The following is a 17,906-nucleotide window of genomic DNA, read 5'->3' on the forward strand; positions in this document are numbered from 1 at the left end:
GATTAGAGTAGGAATAAGCGACAGACATCAAATTTGATTAATGTATGTATTATGAAAAGTAACAAGGTTTAACTGTGCGTAAAGACTAAATCATTCCCTCTCCTGGCTTATCCACGAGGTCCTCTACCTGTATCTCTCCCTCTCTCTCCATTACTGGTCTCTTACCAGAGGATTCCAGTAGTTTCTTGGCCAGCTGTTCTTCGCTGGTCTCCTCTTGTCTGCGACCCGAAGACCTCCCATCGTGACTGCGCGACCGTCTTCGCTTAGAGGAGGGGTGCGGGGATCGAGACCCAGAACGGGACCTGGGAGAATCAAGATCACCTTGAAACTAGACCATCGTTTCACTATAAGTAATATTTAGTTTAACAACTATTACTTATTACTGTGAAATGTATTACTGCTTCATTCACTAATAATAAAGAAATAAATATTAACCTTGTGTTGATGTCACTACTTTACACTTAACAGTGGTTTTGATTGGTAACGAGTGGTAAGTCGGTAACTGTTTCGATGGTTACTAGTGTAACATAAAACAATTCAAAGAAACAAGTAACCCAACACACCTGCGGTTGGGTCTGGTACCACGTGCATGTCGGGGTGATCGCGTTCTCCGACCCCTTCGTGGGGACCGAGAGCTTCGCTTAGATCTCCTGGCTGGTGAGGACGACCTTTTGCCACGGTTACGGTCTGAGCTGGGGGAGGAGCTTGACGAGGAACGGGACCGGCTTCTACGGCTGGTTAATGAGAAAGAAGGAACCAATCACAAAGAGGTGAGGTGGAAGGGCCAGACAGGAGGTCCAGTGTTTCCCACAGACCAGTTAGCAATGTTTGGTGCTCCCGGACTTTCAGGCGGTCGGGGGCGCGATTGCTCATTTAACAATATAGAAATAATAGTGTAAAATTATGGCGGAGTGAGACGAGGAGGCCTTACGGGGGGGATTTCGCGATTGCTCATTTAACAATATAAAAATAATAGGGCTGTCAGTTAAACGCGTTATAAACGGCGTTAACGCAAACAAATTTTAACGCCGTTAATTTTCTTATCGCGCGATTAACGCAAATTCGTGTTGTTTTTTTTGGGCTCAAAACAAAGAACATAGCCTGACTGCTATGTTCAAGGCAGTATGTTTGTATGTTCATCGTTTAATTGCACTATAGGTTTTTTTTTGTATCTTCCTGTTTTGAACAGTATATGCCAATGTTGTTATCAATAAAAAAACATTTGCACAAGGCAAACCGATGCACTCCTCCATGTTGATAAGGGCAATAAAATGAGAAAAATTAATGGAAATCAAGGGATATTTAGCATAGAAAAAGGATTTGCCATTAATCGTGAGTTAACAATGACATTAATGCGATTAAATATTTAAATCGCTTGACAGCCCTAAAAAATAATAATAGTCCTTCAAACCATCCAACAAACGAACGCTTTGATCGCAGCAATCGCTTCCCTGTCTTCATAGTGCTAAACCAGCCAAAAGGTGATTGGCGCCAGTAAAAGGGGATCGGAAACAGAAAGCAATGCATTGCTCCTGTCCAGCCCCTGCTGCAGAGCGAATCTAAATCGCCGGCAGAACGGGCTGGGGGAACCCAGTCTAACACGGATCTATCTAAACTATAACCGCATTTTACATTAATTACATTGTTTGCTGCGTTACCAACGTTGTCTATGCTGACTTAGGGTGCAGGATGTTCAATATCAATACAGTTCATAAGGCTAAAATGTCTCTTTTCTATGTCAACAATAACTTTGAGCAGGTGTGTTTGAGCACACATTGGTAATCTCCAGATGTCGTCGACTGTCTTCACTGTGCAAAATATCACGCTGCTTCTGGTTTTCCTTTGTAGGCGTGTTAAGAGGAGGAGCGGGCGAATCAGCTGTCAGTGCGTGTGTATGCATCAGTGATAGGCGGGTTGATCCAATAAGTGGTAGTGGATACCCACGCACCATTGGCATGTATGCGCGCCTGTGTGTGCAAACGAGAATGACAGGGAGAAAGAGTGCTATGCGGACATGAATGAAGGGAACGATGCAAAAGAAAAAGGCAGAATCAACTTGTGGCACTCGGTGTTGTTTCTGAGGCGCTGCGCCACACATTGATCTATGTATGGGAAACACTGAGGTCTTATTATTATCATCGTGAAGCTTGATTTCAATCATGTGTATTATTAAAGTCAGTGAGTATGAAGGATAGTGAGGATGCATTTGGTGAACTACACCATTGAGATTGAGGAATCACGGTTACCTGTGGATAGGTCTGAAGCTACAGGGTGAGCTAGCATTACCGCTGGTTCGCTTCCAATCTGGGTGCCACAAACTCTCTGGCGACGTGAACCTCTTTCTTGAACTCGACCGCTTCCTTCCTGAAGACTTTGACCTTGACCTCTTCCTCCGTGGAGACCTGGACCTCTTCGTCCGTGGAGACCTTGACCTCTTCTTCCGTGGAGACCTTGACCCCTTTGTCTGTGGAGACCTTGATCCTTTCCCTCCTGAAGACTTTGACCATGAACTCTTCCTCTGTATAGTCAAAGACATGAGTGCTTCCACAGTCCTCCTCGGCAAGGGAGGGGCAGAGTTTGATGGGGCAGGACCTCCATGGCTGGTTGCCTGTAGACTGGGCCTGGAACTCAGGGAGGAGGCGGGGACTGCGGTTGTCGTGGGGGGCTGCTGGGATTCTTCAGGGGCTGAGCTAAAGCAGGAAGACAAGCAGACATACAGTAATGTCAAATACGGCTAAGCTTTGAGGGATTTGAGTGAAGAATTCTCATTGTTGTCAAGTGCTGCCCATCATTGACAAATTTGTTCAAGCAGAAAAAAATTCCCATTCTGGCCTTCAGTCATACCTATTAAAGCTGTGGTAGGCAATTTATTCTAGCAACTTTTCCTCAACACATTTCTGGAAAATCTCAGCAATCAATAAAACAAATGGTAAAAAAAATACAACTTTCTGTGGCTGTCGAAGGTCTGTAATAAGCCTGTGCGATTATAATCATGGCATGCGCCAACTGTCTTGTCTACCTACCTAGATTTAAACACTGCCTGTGCACAGTGCAAGGCAGACCTGTTGCTAAAGCTAACAAGCTATTTGAGGGTTTTTGGGAGAGGGCTTTTGGAGGTAGGCCTGTAAGGGGAGGGCTGGGATATTTTTAGTTTGTATGCCTTTAAATTGACGTTTATTTTAGCTTGTTCTCCAAACACTTGCTTTAATTCAGACAATTTCACTTCTTATAGCTCCTTGCTCTAGTTACTTTTCTCTGATTGGTTTCACACACACACACACACAAAAAAAAGGGTGTTTGAGACTTATGTTAGGGGAACTTACTCAAGTGAAACTGTATCCGGCTCCCATTCAGAATACCTGGACAAGAGAAAAGCACATACCTCCAAACATCAGACTCCAACCACCAATATTGAGGACAACAGCTTTTTGTCTAGTTTAATTCAGACAATTTCACCTCTTATAGCTCCTTGCTCTAATTACTGTTCTGATTGTTATTAAAAAAGGTAGTACATTTTATACACACACACACACACACACACACACACACACACACACACACACAGCAGAAAGGGTGTTTGAGACTTATGTCAGTGGAACTTACTCAAGTGAAACTGTATCAGGCTCCCATTCAGAATACCTGGACAAGAGAAAAGCACATCATGCCTCCAAACAGACTCCAACCACCAACATTGAGCACAACAGCTTTTTATCTAGTTTGAGTATGAGGTTTACTGACTGCCTGCGTAGAATTCTGCAACGGGCAAGGTGGACTATGTGATTCCTGTGTTCCAGCCAGCCCTGTAGGAAACACACACAGGAAGTGATTACGTTAAGAGTTGGTGTCTGTGCGTGGGCGTAAAGTCCATCCTTTTATATCAACACATATCTTTCCAGGCCGTTTTATAAACATCACCTTTACATGACGTATTAAATAACATTTATTGCAGGAAACACATTCTTTATAATAAAGCACCTCACCTGCAGGGATTAAAAAAATAAATAATCATAGACAGTGATGTCTATAGCAAATCTTAGATAAAAATCAATAAATATATAAGATAAGATACGATTTTATTGTTGTCATTGCACATGTTACAGAGCAACGAAATTTCCAGTTACATACATCCGTCCAAGAAACATAAAAGACAGTGTGGGGAGACAGGACGGAGAGACTGTCAGGCGCCTGTTCAAACATGCGGCCCGCGTTAGATAAGAAAGTTTAAAAAGCTAAACATGAGGGTAACGAGGGGAGAAAAAAAATTGTCAATACCCCAAACTATGCTCCTTTAAGGGGGGCACAGTGTAGGAATTAGCAAAAAAAACCACCTCAACACATAAGCATCACATCAAAAACATCACAAACACATATGGGAGGGGGGAAGGGAGTTAGGGAGGGGAGGTGTCACAACTCAGACACCGGGAGGCGGACGCAGCCGACAGGCGCATCACATCACTCGCGGCATACTGTGCTGCAACGAGGGAAGTGGAGGGGGAGGGGGTCCAGTAGGCGGTGAGTCCAGGGTGTGTGTGTGTAATCTGTTTTCTGTGCGTGTGTGTGTGAGCTCAAGGACTCCATCTCCAATGGACTCAACAGTGTCCATTGGAGATGTATATACGTGTATATATATATATATATATATATATATATATATATATATATATATATATATATATATATATATATATATATATATATATATATATACACACACACACACGAGACTACAACCACTAAATTCCTCTGTGTGTGTGTGTGTGTGTGTGTGTGTGTGTGTGTGTGTGTGTGCACGCATGATAATGAAAAGATACATATGTATGAATCTGAATTGTGTCTTTTGTACTGAAATTAATTAATTAATTTCAGTATAGTAAATTAATTAAGATGTTCAATCCACAAGAAAAGTAAAATACAGACTTTAAGATGTTTTAAAATTGAGTTTTCATTGTTGGCTTCAAGATTTTGGAACATGCCAAACATCTTAAATAATCAAACTAAATATTATTTAAAAATAATATTACAATTATTAAATATAATTACACGCAACCATGACAGGGTACTACTGTATGACAAGCATGGTGGCCTAAAGAATACATGACAGATTACATTGTTTGATGTAATGACACGCCTCACAGAATGGTTGGTTTAGGTTGGACCTGAACCAGCCCTGGTCATGAGGAAGAGGCAATACCACGACACAACAGGAACATATTGACTGGGTAAGGCAGATTAGACTATATTTTAAGAAGTACAAGTCTTCCATACGTGGAGGTATGGTGAGTTTCATCGGTAAGGTAATATAGCATTGCCATGCCTTAAAAACTGGATAACCGGAACCTATACCACCACCTATAGATAATTCTATACAACGAATACATTAGGGTTCCTACTACGTTTTTTGAGTTTCACATACATTCACAACAACTAACAACCAAATATCTGTCCAATGAGGGCAGCTGTCTCTCAGTACCATTTCTTTCGTATTAGAAGTAACAAAGTTACAATATAAAACGGGCCTGTCTCAGTAAAATAACTGATTTCCAGCAGGTTCCTGTTCTGCAGCACATATAACATACAGGGACAAGGCACATCGCACGTCACATTCACATACAACACATAACAGGGACATAGCACGTATAAGTCAGTGTTTGCAAGTGTATGTGTTGAGGAGTAACAATTTATATGCTTTTTTTGAACTGTGTGATGGATTGTAATACTCTAATGTGATGGGGAATGCCATGATGGCCCGAACCAGCCCATCCACGATGGGCACTGCGTGGCATCTCCAGTTGCTGCTTGTTGGAGTTCACAACGTTGTAAAAGGAAGTTCTTAAAACCAGGAAATGAAATTCAACACGAGTTCACCAGTACTTAAATGTCGATTGTTCAAATCACAATTCTTGTTTCCACAAAGTTAACCAAAGTTAAACTTTTTTAACAACCCTTCAACATGTTTTGCAAGCCGGGTAACGCACTAAAAAGTAAGACGTTCCCCCGCGTTATATATGTTTACCTTTTTAAGTTTGAAGTCCCAGACAGATTTGCACCATTTTGCATCAAACATTGAGTGCAATATAACTTAAAGTAAAATTTAAACCAATCAGCAATAAGACTTTTAAGACAAGCAAAACACCCGTAAATGACAATATCCCTGTTAGCTCTTTTTCCTTTGAGGAATGTCACAAGAGTTTGAATAGGAGGAAGAGTGAATATTCCTGCCCATGCGCACATTGGGCAAATCGGGGCATTGACAATATCTTGTGTTTCAGTCAAACATTAAAGTAATATTTTGATGGCTATTGCAAATATCTGATTATTGCCTCAAAATAGCAAAAAACTCAATTCATATTGGTGAGCAGGGAACGTTTCTTTAACAGATATTTTCTACTAGACCCTAGCCCTTAATACCGTTGTTAAGGAATGGCAAAGGAGTTTCAATTTTTTTGGTATCGCAAAAGTTCATTTTAATGGAAGTAATCTCGCTAAGGAAGAACTTGCTAAGTGATGATTTGTTCCCAAGCCTATCCAACTTGAAATGTATTATAAACTAGCTCCCAAAAGGCATGATAAAAACCACCACTGATGTACTCACCTTCATGCCAAAACAGGGTTTGTTACAGATACTACAGGTGTGGGGGTAAAAATCAGGTTTGACACCCATGTAGTCGCTGATCATGGCCGCCGTCGGCACTCTCTCGTCGGCTGGCTTGACTGGCGGATCTCTCTGGATGGATTCATCAGATGCTGGAGGGGGCCCCTGGTTCGTAGGGATGGGCCCCTGGTTCGTAGGGATGGACCTGGGGATGGGAACTGGCCCTGGATCGGTGGCTGGAGCTGGTCTCTGACTTGTATTCCCAGGTCCTGGAGCGGGTTTGTGACTGAAAGTTCCTATGCCTGGTGCTGGTTTTTGAATGGTAGTTCCAACGCCTGGAGCGGGACTGTGACTGGTACTTCTGGGGCCTGGAGCTGGCCTTTGGCTTGTTGTTCCTGTACCTGGTGCTGGACTTTCACTCTTAGTTCCAGTATCTGGAGCTGGTCTGTGAATGGTAATTCCGGCTCCCAGAGCTGCTTTTTGACATCCTGAAGACGCCATACGATCGGCATCGGAATCCCTCTTAGGTATGAATTTGGTGGCAGTAGGTTTAGCATCAGGTGCTGCTGGCTGCAGCGCAATAGGTTCCTTCTTTGGGGAAGCGATGGAAGTCTGGATCAACTGGGTGGCTGGCCTATGGCTCAGGGAAGCCTTCAGGTTTGGTAAATGACTGTAAACAGCAGAAGAGAAGTTGGATCTCTGTGAGCCATTGGAGAACGCCGGAACACCGGGTTTGGCTGGTGATGCATCCATTGGTTGAGTGTCCCGCATTTGGCTCATGTAACTGCTGCTGCGGTGTCCTCCATCCTTTTCTTCTTCACAGAAGCCTAAGGAATATGTACTTGTATGTCCGTATTCAATCACTTTACTTGGCTGCTGAAAGGTAGGAGGAGCTTGCGCCTCACGCTTTACTTCGGCCCCGGACGCCACCCTGGTTTCTGGGGCACGCTGGCTGCCTTGAGCCTGGTGGCCCGTGCTTGACTGAGAGGCAGCCGATGAGTTTTTTGCCTTCTTTTGGCGGATGTCTCGCAGCAGGAAGGGTAGGTTGGTGGGAGAGAGCTGGTCTTCTGAGTACGCACAGAGATCCTCCAAGTCTTCTTCCTGAAGGTCAAAGCGTTTGAGGATGTCCATGGCTGATTCACAGGTGAATCTGGTCTGGTTGTTATCAGCCTCTCCGGAGGTGGAAGGATGCTCATAGGCCAGTGACGATCGAGGAGACGGTGCAGAATCTGCTCCTGCAGTAGAAGACCTGTTGTTGCTAACATATTCATCGCCACTTGAATGACGGGCGACTGGATATCGCTCAGAAGATTGGGAGTAATGTGATGGGGGAACGTTTGTTGCAGTGGGAGAGAATTTAGTGGAGTGATAATTGCTTGTTTGTTGGCCCGAAGGCCAATGCCAATTTGGGGCACCACTTGGCATCGTTTCCGAATATCTAGAAAACTGTCCATCGGAGATGGGCAGTGATGATCTATAGCCAGTGGGCGCCAAATCCAGAGATCCCAGAGGCCAAGCTGTTGTATGAGTATTCTGGTCTGGCAACGGATTCATTAACATCGATTGGAGGCCCGCTTCCTGTCGGGTTCTTGTGATGTGGACATCAATGGAAGTCTCCAATTCAGTGGTTGGCTTACTCTGAACAGGGATATAGCCCATAGACCCAGGGTGCATCGACGGGTATATGTGGCTGGGATTCATAGAGGTACCGGCGTAGACTCTATAAGATGCATGGGTAGAACCAGGTGAGACCATGTGAGAAGGCTCACCAACATTTTCAGGACCTACATGGGAACTTGCAGGTTGGTAGGGGCGCTGTGGAGAATCCTGGCTCTCAGGGGAATGGGGGTAATACAGATCGCGGGACATGTTGGCGACCTTCAGAAGGCTGATTGATGGGGTGAAGGGGCTGGTGCTGATACAAAGCAGGGTTGTTGGAGATAGTTGTTGAGGAAACGCTTCTGTTGCCAGCAGCAAGAGAGCTGCTAATTTCAGTCAGAGCTAGCTTGGTCTTCCGTCTGCGCCATATGAAGACCAGCTGTCTGCTGGCTAATCGGGAGAGAGCACCCGTGGAGCCCCTCCAATCAGGCGGCTTAGAGCGGCCTGCTAGCAGGAGGAAGCAGACTAGGGTCCAACAAACCAAAGCTGAAAATGGTTAGAAAAAAGAATAATAAGGTTATACAGATGGATAACATGTTGACATTTCAAGGTACGGCCAAACTGAACGCGTTACACGCCTAACCTGACGCTTCATCATTGTGCGTCACAAAAATGGTTCAACGCGCCTACGCAGCTAGATGAGCCCGCCCAAAAGTTATTTCCCCCCCGCTACTTTTCTGTTGGCTGAGATCACCACCATCGCTGCTCTTTATTTGTTGTGGGAATTCAAGGAGAGTAGGAAACTCAAACGCCGCCGTGTTTGGGTGCTTGATAGAGCTTAGATCGGGCCCAGAAAAAATCCAACCCGACCCGGCACGAGTCCATGCACGTTCTGTCCGAGCCAGGCTCGGCCCGGCCCATAAACTGCAATTATGAGCCCGAGTGCGATTTCAACCCGACATTTTTTTTTAATACACGTGTTACTTTGTACACATTTGTTAATTAGGCGTACTCTGCTAAATATATGTAAGGAATAAGGTATAGAACGCCGGTCATTATCGGGAAAATAAGCCCAGACAAGGCGAACAGGACACTGACTCGAAGCGGAGGTGTCTTGCTTCGTGGCCCGACCCACGGGTCGGCTCGGGCAGAGAATCTAAACTCTAGTGCATGACATCCTCTGTAGGCGTTCTTAGCTGTGTGAGTGTCACCACCTCCTCATCGTTTCAGCACACACTGAAACAATGATTTTGTTCTCAATGTTCTAACTGCTTCTGTGCGTCCTCCGCAGGTCCTCGTCTCTTGGCCAGTGACGTCGGGTCAAGCTCAATGCTGATGGGCAATCGCGGCTAAGAGTCACGTGTAGCCGCGTGACGCTTGTTAAAGGGGACCTACTATGCTTTTTCGACTTTTATGACCTGTAAACGTTGTTTTAATGATTGATAGTCATGTTTAACCATACTAAAGTGTCAAATAATGCCGTACATGCATTTCGACGTATTCCCTGCTGACAGTCTGGGGTGGCTGTGCTGAGCGCTCGGAACAACGTTTGCGACTCACTTGTTCACATTTCCGGGAAATCATCTACTTATGCCGCTTTTCCACTGCATGGTACCAGCTCGACACGACTCGACTCAGCTTGCATTTTTTGCGTTTCCACCGCGAAAACATGGTATCTGGTACCTGAAGTGGCTGCTTTTTCTAGTACCGCCTCTCTCTAGGTTCCAAGCGAGCTGAGCCGATGCTAAAAGGTGACGTCGGCAGACGGCCGGCCACTGATTGGCCAGAGAGTGTGACGAAGTCACGAGAGCGACATGGCAACCATGCTGGTAACAGCCATTGCAGCGCCGCAGCCAACATATTCCACTTCTTCAACATGCCAGCTAATAATACGAACACGAATACCATCGCATCGATGTCCTCCATTGTTGTTATATGGGTTCTGTCCATGTGTGGGTTGCGTAGGTGTTTGCGTCGCGTACAAAAATACGTCACGGCCCTTTCGCGCAGCCGACCCCGCCCACGTCCAGGAGGTACTATTTGCGGTGGAAAAGGACCCGTGCTGCTACCGTGTCGAGTCGTGTCGAGTCGTGTCGAGTCGAGCTACATGTGCGGTGGAAAAGCGGCATTAGAGGCACTCCTGCCACGCCCCCATATGCCTGGTCAAATCTGCCTGCGCGGGCAGATTTGGAAGGGAGGAGATTGTTCAGATTGTGGCCCGGACATATAACATATGAGCTCGACTGCCCTTCGAAAGTCTTCCGGAAGGTAACCAATCACAGCGGAGTGGGGTTGGCAGGAGGGGGGCGAGGGGGCGGAGAATGACAGAGAATTGACAGAAAGCGAGCGTTGACAGAATGCTGAAAGCGCCCAGATGAGGGGAAGAGTTTCCCGAAAATCGACATTGTTATTTGTGCTGTGATTCGTGTCAGGTTGCGCTATAGGAGTCATTTATAGGAAATTGGGCCCAGAAAAGTAGTATAATAGGGTCTCTTTAAAAAAAATTAACTTGTGTTGGTCCGTTGGGCGCACTGCTTTAGCGTGTGTAACGCATCTACGCGCCTAAACCAATGGTACCCTGTGCAAAAATGCAGATTTTCAACCCCTCTTACGTGCGTAACACGTTCAGTGTGGCCGTACCTTTAGGCTCAAGTTATCGTCATCATCAGGGGCCTCTGGTGAATGGATCCAAGCTGGTTTCCCCGGACCGATCAGGAACAGTCCAATTAGCCACGTCCTAGTTAGCGCAGTCACAGCTCCCTGTTGCAGGTAGGAAATTAAGACATGCATGGCAAGAGCAACAGAAAACCTGGTAGTAAAGCAAAGATCTAGCAGGAGGGACGGGAGCTACTGCTTCTTTATTTGGTACAGACGGAATGATTTGCAGCCACAAGCAAACTACTTCATTGGAGCATTGATATTACATGCATATGAAATGCTTGGGGAAGCAGATGGAACAATGAAAAAGTTGAAAGGGGAACTGTCAAGTTATGCTATTTTCAGAATAGCTTGATACGCGTGCTAGGATTAAAAAAAAATTCTGCAACATCATTTCCCTATTAAGGGAAATTTTCTGATTTTTTATCCACAGTAAAAGTTGTGTTGCAGAGCAGGAATTAACAACAGGTCTTTGAAGTAGAATCTCTTGTATAAGAAAGTAGCCATTCTTGACAGCTTCTCTTCAGCATGTTTAAATGCGACTGTAATAATCAGATCATGCCAGGACGCACTAATTCTCATAAACCGCTAGAAACACAAAACTCACCGGGGAACGCGTTTTGTGTTCACCGGGAATCATAGCTAATTCAGAGCGTGAATATCTATTGAAAATCCAGTAGCTTTCTAATTTAAACAAAAACGAAATCAGCAGATTTACCAGGAATGCCTCTTTCAAAAAAAGTGGAAAGTGGGGTACAATAAGGATTGCCCGACGTCCCGGGGCAAGTAAAACACCACGTCGGGCAAGTAACTATGACAACCCGCTTGCCTGTTCGGGCAAGTGGAGGACTCGAAGCAAAAAAAAAATGTACCTATATAAATTAAAAAATGCTTGGTGTACTATTTGATTTTATTTGAATCTGGCTGCAGCCAATCAAAATCGAGATTGTGAGACTCCCGGCAGATAGCGGGCACGCCGCAGGCAGTTGATGAAGAACTGAGATGAGATGGCTGCGTACGAGCTCAAGCGTAAGCAAACTTTGTCGTTATTTGATAACCACTAATAAAAAAAACTATTAATATTTGGGGCCAGTTAAAATTGACTTCGAAAATTGGCAAGTAGAATTCAGACCCACTGGCCCGACCGGGCAAGTGGAAAATAACCTTAGCGTTGAGCCCTGAGTGAAATCTTAATTCAGATCCAGCGACAGTTTTCATTCAAGTGTGGACGTCAGACCTGTGTTACAATCTGGCGCATGCGCTCACAAAGGCTGCATTGAAACGAAATGTGTGGTTGACATGCTTGCCCTTGACCCGTAATCTGTAACCTATATAAGTAAATGGATAGGGAAAATGCTGTCTAAAGGCTACACATACAATGATTTACATTGAGGGGATTTTGCTGACGCTTTCATACAAAGCGACTTACAACCATTAATTTACACATTCATACACAGACGGCGGAGTCAACCACGCAGGGCGACAGCCAGCTCTTCAGGAGCAGTCAGGGTGAGGTGTCTTGCTAAGGGACACCTAGACACTCAGCTTGGAGAAGCCGGGGATCGAACCAGCGACCTTTCCGGTTACCAGTCATTCCGCTCTACCTCCTGAGCAATCATCGCCCCGTTGACGGGCCTAGGGTCTGATATAATTGGATTGTTTTGTTTATGTATTTATTAGAGATGCTCCGATCAGCATTTTTTGGCCCGATCACCAAAACCGGGATCTGCCGATTGCCGTTCTCTGCCGATCACAGAAAGGCAGGGGAATGGGAATCTTCCAAATCTTTTATCTGGAAAGGTGGCAAGCACCAGTTTCTTTCCCAATACTCTTTATTTTTTCTCTTTGGATCCGCCCTGGCTGAAACATCAAAGTCACCGTAGAATGTGACTGTCAAATACGGTAAATTTGCCTGCACGCATACTGCTGTCATTACGGTACTGAAATGTGCCTGCGTGCGCGCATACTGCTGTCATTACGGTAATGTGCCTGCGCGGTACTGAAATGTATATCACGGTATGATTTGAGGCGTAGACGGTAACGGTATTATATCACAGTATGTTAATTTTTCCTCTAATTTCGATATAAATGCTTCTGAAGGAGTACAATACTGGTAAGACTCGCTTCCAAAGATTTCAAGCACTCGCGACTTTAAAAAAGTCATTGCGTTTATTTTACCATACAAAAAAGAACCAAACGAAAAAACCTTTATAGATAACGACTAAACTTAAATAACGAACTACACTTAATAAGTGTGCAGTCTACAGACTTTTTTAAACCTCCACCTCTTCCCTTGTCATTCAGTGTCTGACAAACACACGCCTGGCCTTATATTACCTGGGCGGTGCAAAACCTGCATACAGACCCTTACAGGTTAAATGCAAGAAATATATTTCCAGCCTGCACTTGTGACCTCATTATATATTTAATTTCATTAGAGTATGTTCCTTGTTGCGGAGAATGTTATTGATGCTATGGTCTATTTGTTTAGGCTACATCCTTGCATTCGTTAATTAAAGGATTGCAGTTGTTCAACGCTTTCAATTCAGCGTACTGTGTTGTTTCTTTTCGCGATGATTTATTTTCTCAGCAATTAGGGCTGAGGTGAAGGCCCGGCTGTAGTGCTCACGGTTCGCCACTGAGCACCAGCAGTTGATGTCCTGACGGGGGATCCTGGCACCAACCCGGGCTAGCAGGTCCCGAACATGGCCCCAGTCAACCGAAAATACAGCTGGAACCGGCCGGCATCCAGGCGGAGTTCCTGGAGGAGGTGGTGAAACTCCCCCAGCTGTGAGCGCCTACGGAGGATGTCATGCCCCCAAACACAACAGCGTTTGGGTTTCCTACTCTCCTCGAACTCCCACAACAAGAACAGCGCAGCGATGGTGGTGATCTCAGCCATGTTTGTGAAGCAAAAGAAAAGGAGAGGGGACAAATACGTTTTGGGTGGGCTCAGCTAGCTTTGTAGGGGCGTTAGGCGAGTAATCCTACGCGCAAAACGCGTTCAGTGTGGCCACACCTTTAGGACTTTCTACCACACTTCCTTGGCAAAGTTTTCCGCAAACTTTCTGAAAGTGAGCAATGATTATGTATAGTATACCCACTTCTCCAGGGACCACTATGGCACAAGATGAACATGTGAGAGGATCTACTAAAAGTGCACACATTAAAACACCACAGAAAAAGGGTCCCTATAAAGTGATGAGCAAAATCATGAACGAAATCAATGATCCACTCACAGATACGGATCATAAGTACAAAATCATAGAAGTAATGCACATGGAAATCCTAGAACAAATGAACGATATCAAAGATCTCACACAAGATTCTTTCCGTTTGAACGACTCGTTCATGAATCACACACGACTACCCCAAACCTCATACGCCCCTGTAGACTTCTCTCAACGTTGAGGCACTGCATCCCACATAGCAAAAAAGCAACGTACATCCAGCGGTTTCTTTATTTCTGATGCACCATATTAAATGGTTGATGGCTCATTTAAAAAAGGAAGATAACAGTAAACAGACGTTTGCTAGACTAGCTAGCTGTTAACACCAGAGGCACCAAACAGCGTGTCCGCGTGGTTTGTGGTGCAGCACTATCGGTTACCAACTCAAACCCTGATTCAGAAAGTAGTCGAGGCTTCTATGATATACTTGGAAGGCGATAAGCTCAAGAAAGTTCAGATGTTGACTCCAAAGTGAGAGACGGCAGCACGCCAGCCCGTTGCATAGCCGCGCTGCCCCCGAGTACACCAATCCGGGCTGCACTTTTAAACAACATATACCTCACAGGATAAATGTACTATCAGACACCGGACATATCTTACTTGTCTAATATAGTTGCTTTGTTTGGCTGGGATACACGACTCCTGACGTCTCTCATTTCAAGGTGATGTTGGTTGTGTGACAAGCGAGGGACGGAAACTCCTGGGTTGCCAGGTCTGTCTTCATCCCCCAAGTACCCCTGACTGCAGCCCGCAGACGGAGCCCACATGGAGGGGGCGGGCACTCAGTCCACATGGAGGGGGCCGGCCCTCCGCCCACATGGAGGGGGCCGGCCCTCCGCCCACATGGAGGGGGCCGGCACAGTCCACATGGAGGGGGCGGGCACTCCGACCACATTGACGATTGAGCAGATTTCCGCTGCTCTTGTTAATGCAAGAGTAAACGGTAATACTATGTTAAGCTAGCGGGAGCCCATGCTGTTAATTAAAGTATGCAAACAGATGGTACGGGAGTATTGTGACTGGGTATCTTTCTTGCTGCGTACCATGGAACTATTATAAAGTTAAGCATAGCCTAAACGACTTGCAAATACATTTTCTCTTGTTTATTTTTTTTTTCGCTTAGCTGTTCCACTCATGGACCTATTAACCCTTATAAGGTGTTCGGGACCCGTTTTCAGTTTTTAGCTTTATAAAAGTGATACAAATAATTATTTTTTTGAACTAAGATTCATTGGCTTTGGCTCATTTTCTTTGAGGAACATAAATCGGAAAACATTTTCAATGACCCCCCCCCCCCCCTGTATACCCCCCCATCACATTTATATTACACACAGGGTGTTAGGTTCTGTGCACCCTCATTTTCCCTTCTTCCTCTCTGTGTGTGTGTGTGTGTGTGTGTGTGTGTGTGTGTGTGTGTGTGTGTGTGTGTGTGTGTGTGTGTGTGTGTGTGTGTGTGTGTGTGTGTGTGTGAGAGAGAGAGAGAGAGAGGTGAAGCAGGTGAAGCAGGTGAATGGGCCCTTGGTGTGAGCACCCACAGTGTGCACCCACTGTTCCCGCACAAGGTTGCAAAATTGAAGCACCCAACACTATCTACACCCATATTCCCACACATTTCACCCTCTGTCTTGCGGGAACCAAGCTTCGGGACCTGACACTATAAAAAAGCTCTGTCAGCGTGGTTCCATACCACAACTGATCAAGATGGCAAAGCGATTCTCTGTTCAGACTGCCTTACAGTTGATATTTGAAGAGACAGAGGGTTTTGATGGTGATGCAGAGGAAATAGTTTCGGAAAGTGAGGATAACATTTCAGAGTCTGACACCGAGTTTGAAGAGGAGGATGAGCATCAGCCAGCTCCGAAACGTAAAAGAGCCTCAGGACTAGCCCTTCAGCAGGCAGGACCATCCCGCAAGCAGCCAGCCCCAGGACCAACCCGCAAGCAGCCAGCCCCAGGAACAACCCGCAAGCAGCCAGATGTAGGACCAGCCCGTCAGCCAAAAATAAACGTGAAAAAAAAATAAAAAAAATAAAGTGTGTGGACCCATGATGGACAGAAAAACACAATATACATGGAACCAGTGCAAAAAATACATATGCAATACGCACACAGTGAGACTCTGCCCCTCATGTGTGGTATAGTCTGATATACGTATAATGGCTGAGTTCAAAGGCTTTAATGTGTTGTTCAGACAGATGTTATTGAGTATGTTTCAATTTCTAATGATGTTGATTATTTCCAAGTTATGCCTGTTTTATGAGGCATTTCCTTATTTTGTTGCATTTTAATACAAAAAGAAACAAAAACGAGTGGCACCTCTATTCATAAATGTGATTTAACAAAGGTAAAGTGAACAAATTTAACATATGTGTTGTTTATATTACTTGCAATTGGGATGAAGTAACCATCTGGTGAGTATTTAAAAAAAAAAGCTTGATTATGTTGAATTAAAAGGCAATGGGTCCACCAGACCCAGCAGCACCTCCTGTGTGACAACAAAACGAACACCCTATGAAGGTTAAGGTTCCACTTAAGAGTTCACGTTACAACCGTTCGCCGTTGCTCCATGTTTAAATCACAGTGCATTGTTCGTGAACCCGTTCACTAACTGAAATAGTGCCCCCTAGTGATCTTTTTTTTTTTTACTCAGTATTAATAGGCCTACTATTGCTGTTTTCGCTTGAATTTTTGTATTTCTCTACTGATTGCTTCGATAATGCAACATTAAAAGTTACTAACAGCGACTTCACACAGAAGCTCCGGCTTAGGGCCCCCCACCGCCCTTGGGCCCCTGGGCATGTGCCCGGTGTGCCCGTGCGGTAATCCACCATTGCCTGTAAACAATGCAACGTGTGCGAACTCCTGTACCCGTCTGTCTGTGAGAGTCACAGGCCCAGTAAGAGCCAAAATAAGATTTGGGGAACTATGAAGACTGGGACCCAAAGGTATGACCTTAAAATATGTAATGTGAGGAATAACGAAGTGACCACATCTAAGGGCAAAAAATGTACCTCAATAGACATAATGAAAAGCTACATGTGTGAAGCACATTAAGTTACACCAATCACAGGAGCACTAACAACAGTCTTTTTATTCAGCAAAACGATAAAAAAATAACAAACAAAGTCTCAACGGGGGGGGGGGGGGGGGGGGGAACACACTGACGCCTTCCTCAGTGCGGTGGACGCCACTCTCGCTTCGTCGCCCGACATCGCCGTCACCGCCGCCATAGCTGCCAAGCGCCACCATTATGCTGCATCATCAGACTACTGGAGTCGTGTGGCGCAGGCGTCACGGGGAGGGGGGAGGGGGAGAGGTGTTTGACTCAAAAGAGGCAAACACCTTCAGGTTTCTCCTGTCCATCATCTCCACACAGAAGAGTTCATAGTCAGTTTGTAATTGGAATGAGAATTGGAATGGTTGCCATGCTTCTTCCTCATCCCCGCCGTCATGGGATTTGCGCTGTACTGATGCTGCCCTCTGCTCCCAACCTTCCATCCCAATGACCTCTGGGAGAGAGACGCTGTCCTTGAAGGACTGTACCTGGCACCATGCTGCTGCCTGAATTGTGTCCTTCAGGACAACATCCTCTTCCTTGAAGAAAAAAGAAAAATTATTCGTGTCTGTACTTGACACCCTACTCTCCCAAAACCACAACATGGTATGCAAACAAAGGCTACTACTACTGATGAGTTTTCAGTGATAAAAAACACTATTCGACTAGTTATCAGACTATTTCATCTGGCTAGACATACAACCTCCAGCATTACACACATATTACATACCAGGTTCCCAGGTTCCAGTTCCTGGTCTTCAGTTTTGTCTGGA

At 45.2% G+C, this 17,906-nt stretch overlaps 1 protein-coding gene and 1 long non-coding RNA gene across 6 annotated transcripts in view; both read right to left on the minus strand.

Moving 5' to 3' along the window:
- The window catches only part of LOC132445789 (uncharacterized), a 45,630-nt gene extending 30,831 nt beyond the window's left edge, over nt 1–14,799 (minus strand). For all 5 annotated transcript variants that reach the window (XM_060035936.1, XM_060035933.1, XM_060035935.1 and 2 more), the window contains exons 1-9: nt 14,680–14,799; nt 10,832–10,951; nt 6,593–8,737; nt 3,739–3,800; nt 3,604–3,639; nt 3,324–3,359; nt 2,247–2,690; nt 564–734; nt 166–302 (exon numbers count right to left, since the gene is read on the minus strand). In XM_060035936.1, coding sequence (XP_059891919.1) covers nt 166–302; nt 564–734; nt 2,247–2,690; nt 3,324–3,359; nt 3,604–3,639; nt 3,739–3,800; nt 6,593–8,461 — 2,755 coding nt within the window. In that variant the 5' untranslated portion in view covers nt 8,462–8,737; nt 10,832–10,951; nt 14,680–14,799. The remainder of the gene's footprint in view (nt 1–165; nt 303–563; nt 735–2,246; nt 2,691–3,323; nt 3,360–3,603; nt 3,640–3,738; nt 3,801–6,592; nt 8,738–10,831; nt 10,952–14,679) is intronic.
- A 638-nt stretch (nt 14,800–15,437) lies between these two features.
- LOC132445798 (uncharacterized) lies at nt 15,438–16,020 on the minus strand. The gene is made up of 2 exons (XR_009522690.1): nt 15,715–16,020; nt 15,438–15,669 (listed from the first exon to the last, which is right to left on the minus strand). It is a non-coding gene; the product is annotated as an uncharacterized LOC132445798 (long non-coding RNA).
- Nucleotides 16,021–17,906: the final 1,886 nt, after the last annotated feature.

The sequence above is a fragment of the Gadus macrocephalus genome, chromosome 17 (genome assembly GCF_031168955.1).
Source record: "Gadus macrocephalus chromosome 17, ASM3116895v1".
Classification (NCBI taxonomy): domain Eukaryota; kingdom Metazoa; phylum Chordata; class Actinopteri; order Gadiformes; family Gadidae; genus Gadus; species Gadus macrocephalus.